General features: G+C 33.7%; 1 protein-coding gene across 1 annotated transcript; it reads left to right on the top strand.

The window, feature by feature from the left end:
- Positions 1-669: 669 nt before the first annotated feature.
- Positions 670-1098, top strand: LOC143598350 (uncharacterized). Its single transcript, XM_077076587.1, has one exon. The coding sequence runs from the start codon at positions 670-672 to the stop codon at positions 1096-1098; it is 429 nt and encodes a 142-aa protein (XP_076932702.1).
- Positions 1099-1698: the final 600 nt, after the last annotated feature.

The following is a 1698-nucleotide window of genomic DNA, read 5'->3' as shown; positions in this document are numbered from 1 at the left end:
TATGAAAATGATATTGAAAGAGAGTGTTTGCAAAACAAAATGAGAGTGTGTGTGTGGGTGTGTGGTTCACGGCCAAAAAGAGAGAGAAAAGGGAAAGAGAAAGGCTTTGAACTCCAATAGTTTGTAACCTCTTTTGTATTAACAATCCTTTATTATTGATTTAATGAAAATAATACCTTAGGTTAGTTTTATTAATCCATATGTGACATGTTACTTATCTTATAAACATTTTCTATGTATTATAATCTAAGGTTCCATATAAATAACCAACATGTAACATGACATATAATGTAACTTGTTTAATAACCTAGTTTTCTTATAAATCACATAATCATGTAACAACTATAATATAACATATTGATAGTCTAACACATTAAACTTATCATATACAGTGCATGCCACATACCACGTTTATTATAACATGCATGACGAGTTTATTATTCTTGTTATAATTAGCCACTTATTCTTGTTTAAGTCACCAATGACACATTAACTTATATGTACGCATACATGACACCACATGTACAAGAGTTCATATACATGACTCCACATGTATAAGAGTTCATTAACATAGTTAACAGAACTAACTGAGTTTACAGACATAGTCAACAAGATTTAACTGTGTTTAGTTAACGAAGTTAACCTGGAATTTGGCAGTTGTCACAGTCCATGTCTACAGCTTATCATCCTCAATCTGATGGGCAGACTAAGGTAGTGAACAGGTGTATTGAAGCTTATATGAGAAGCATGACACTTGCTACAAACTCAAATTGGTTGAAATGGTTGTCGTTAGCCGAATGGTGGTATTATTCTAATTATCATACTTCCCTAAAGATGACACCTTTTCAGGTTCTGTATGGCTACCCACCACCTATTTTCATTTCATATGTTCCTAAAGATTGTCCTATAGAAGCAATGGAACAGTTACTAACTGAGAGGGAGCTAATGATTCAACAATTGAAGCACTCTTTAGTGGTAGCCCAAAATAGGATGAAGCAAATTGCAGATAGGAACAGAACAGAGAGGGAGTTCAAAGATAGTGGTCCAAACGAGCCAAGCCGGCTCTATTTTCAAAGCTCGAACTCGGCTCGTGAGTAAATTTTCAATCTCGAGCTCGGCTCAGACTCAGCTCCTTTACTATTGTAATTTTATGTATAAAATAGCATATGTTATTTAGTTATTTTTGTTTATGTTCTCATAACACACACACGCGCATATATATATATATATATATATATATATATATATATATATATATATATATATATATATATATATTAATGATTATTAAATTATAAATGACAGACTTGTTTATGCTCGCAAGTTAGTTCGAGCTCGATAAGTGAAGCTCAGGCTCGTTTATTAAACGAGCTTACTTTTAGGCCAGAGCTTGGGCTCGGACTTGATTAAGCTCAGCTCGATCGAGTTTGTTAACGAGCCGATCTCGAATAATTCGTAAGCAGCTTAGCTGGTTTGCATCCCTCCTGATATGACATGATACACAGACAGTACATAATCCTTAAATGAACATGAATTTTTTAGAGATGGGTGTTCCTGTAACCCACCCAATAAACAAATATAAATGATAATGTGTTGTATATAAACTTACAAAAGATTTCTTTGGAAAGCAACTTTTGTGGTAGCTAGACCATGTCAACGAAATTGTCAAATACTTCCTTCCGTTCCAACCACACCCAA

Source organism: Bidens hawaiensis, unplaced genomic scaffold (assembly GCF_021521415.1).
Source record: "Bidens hawaiensis isolate Kalapana, Puna unplaced genomic scaffold, B.hawaiensis_p1.1 tig00049964_1, whole genome shotgun sequence".
Taxonomy (NCBI): domain Eukaryota; kingdom Viridiplantae; phylum Streptophyta; class Magnoliopsida; order Asterales; family Asteraceae; genus Bidens; species Bidens hawaiensis.
The sequence above is the reverse complement of the archived record's forward strand: the minus strand, read 5'-3'. Positions and strand labels throughout refer to the sequence as shown.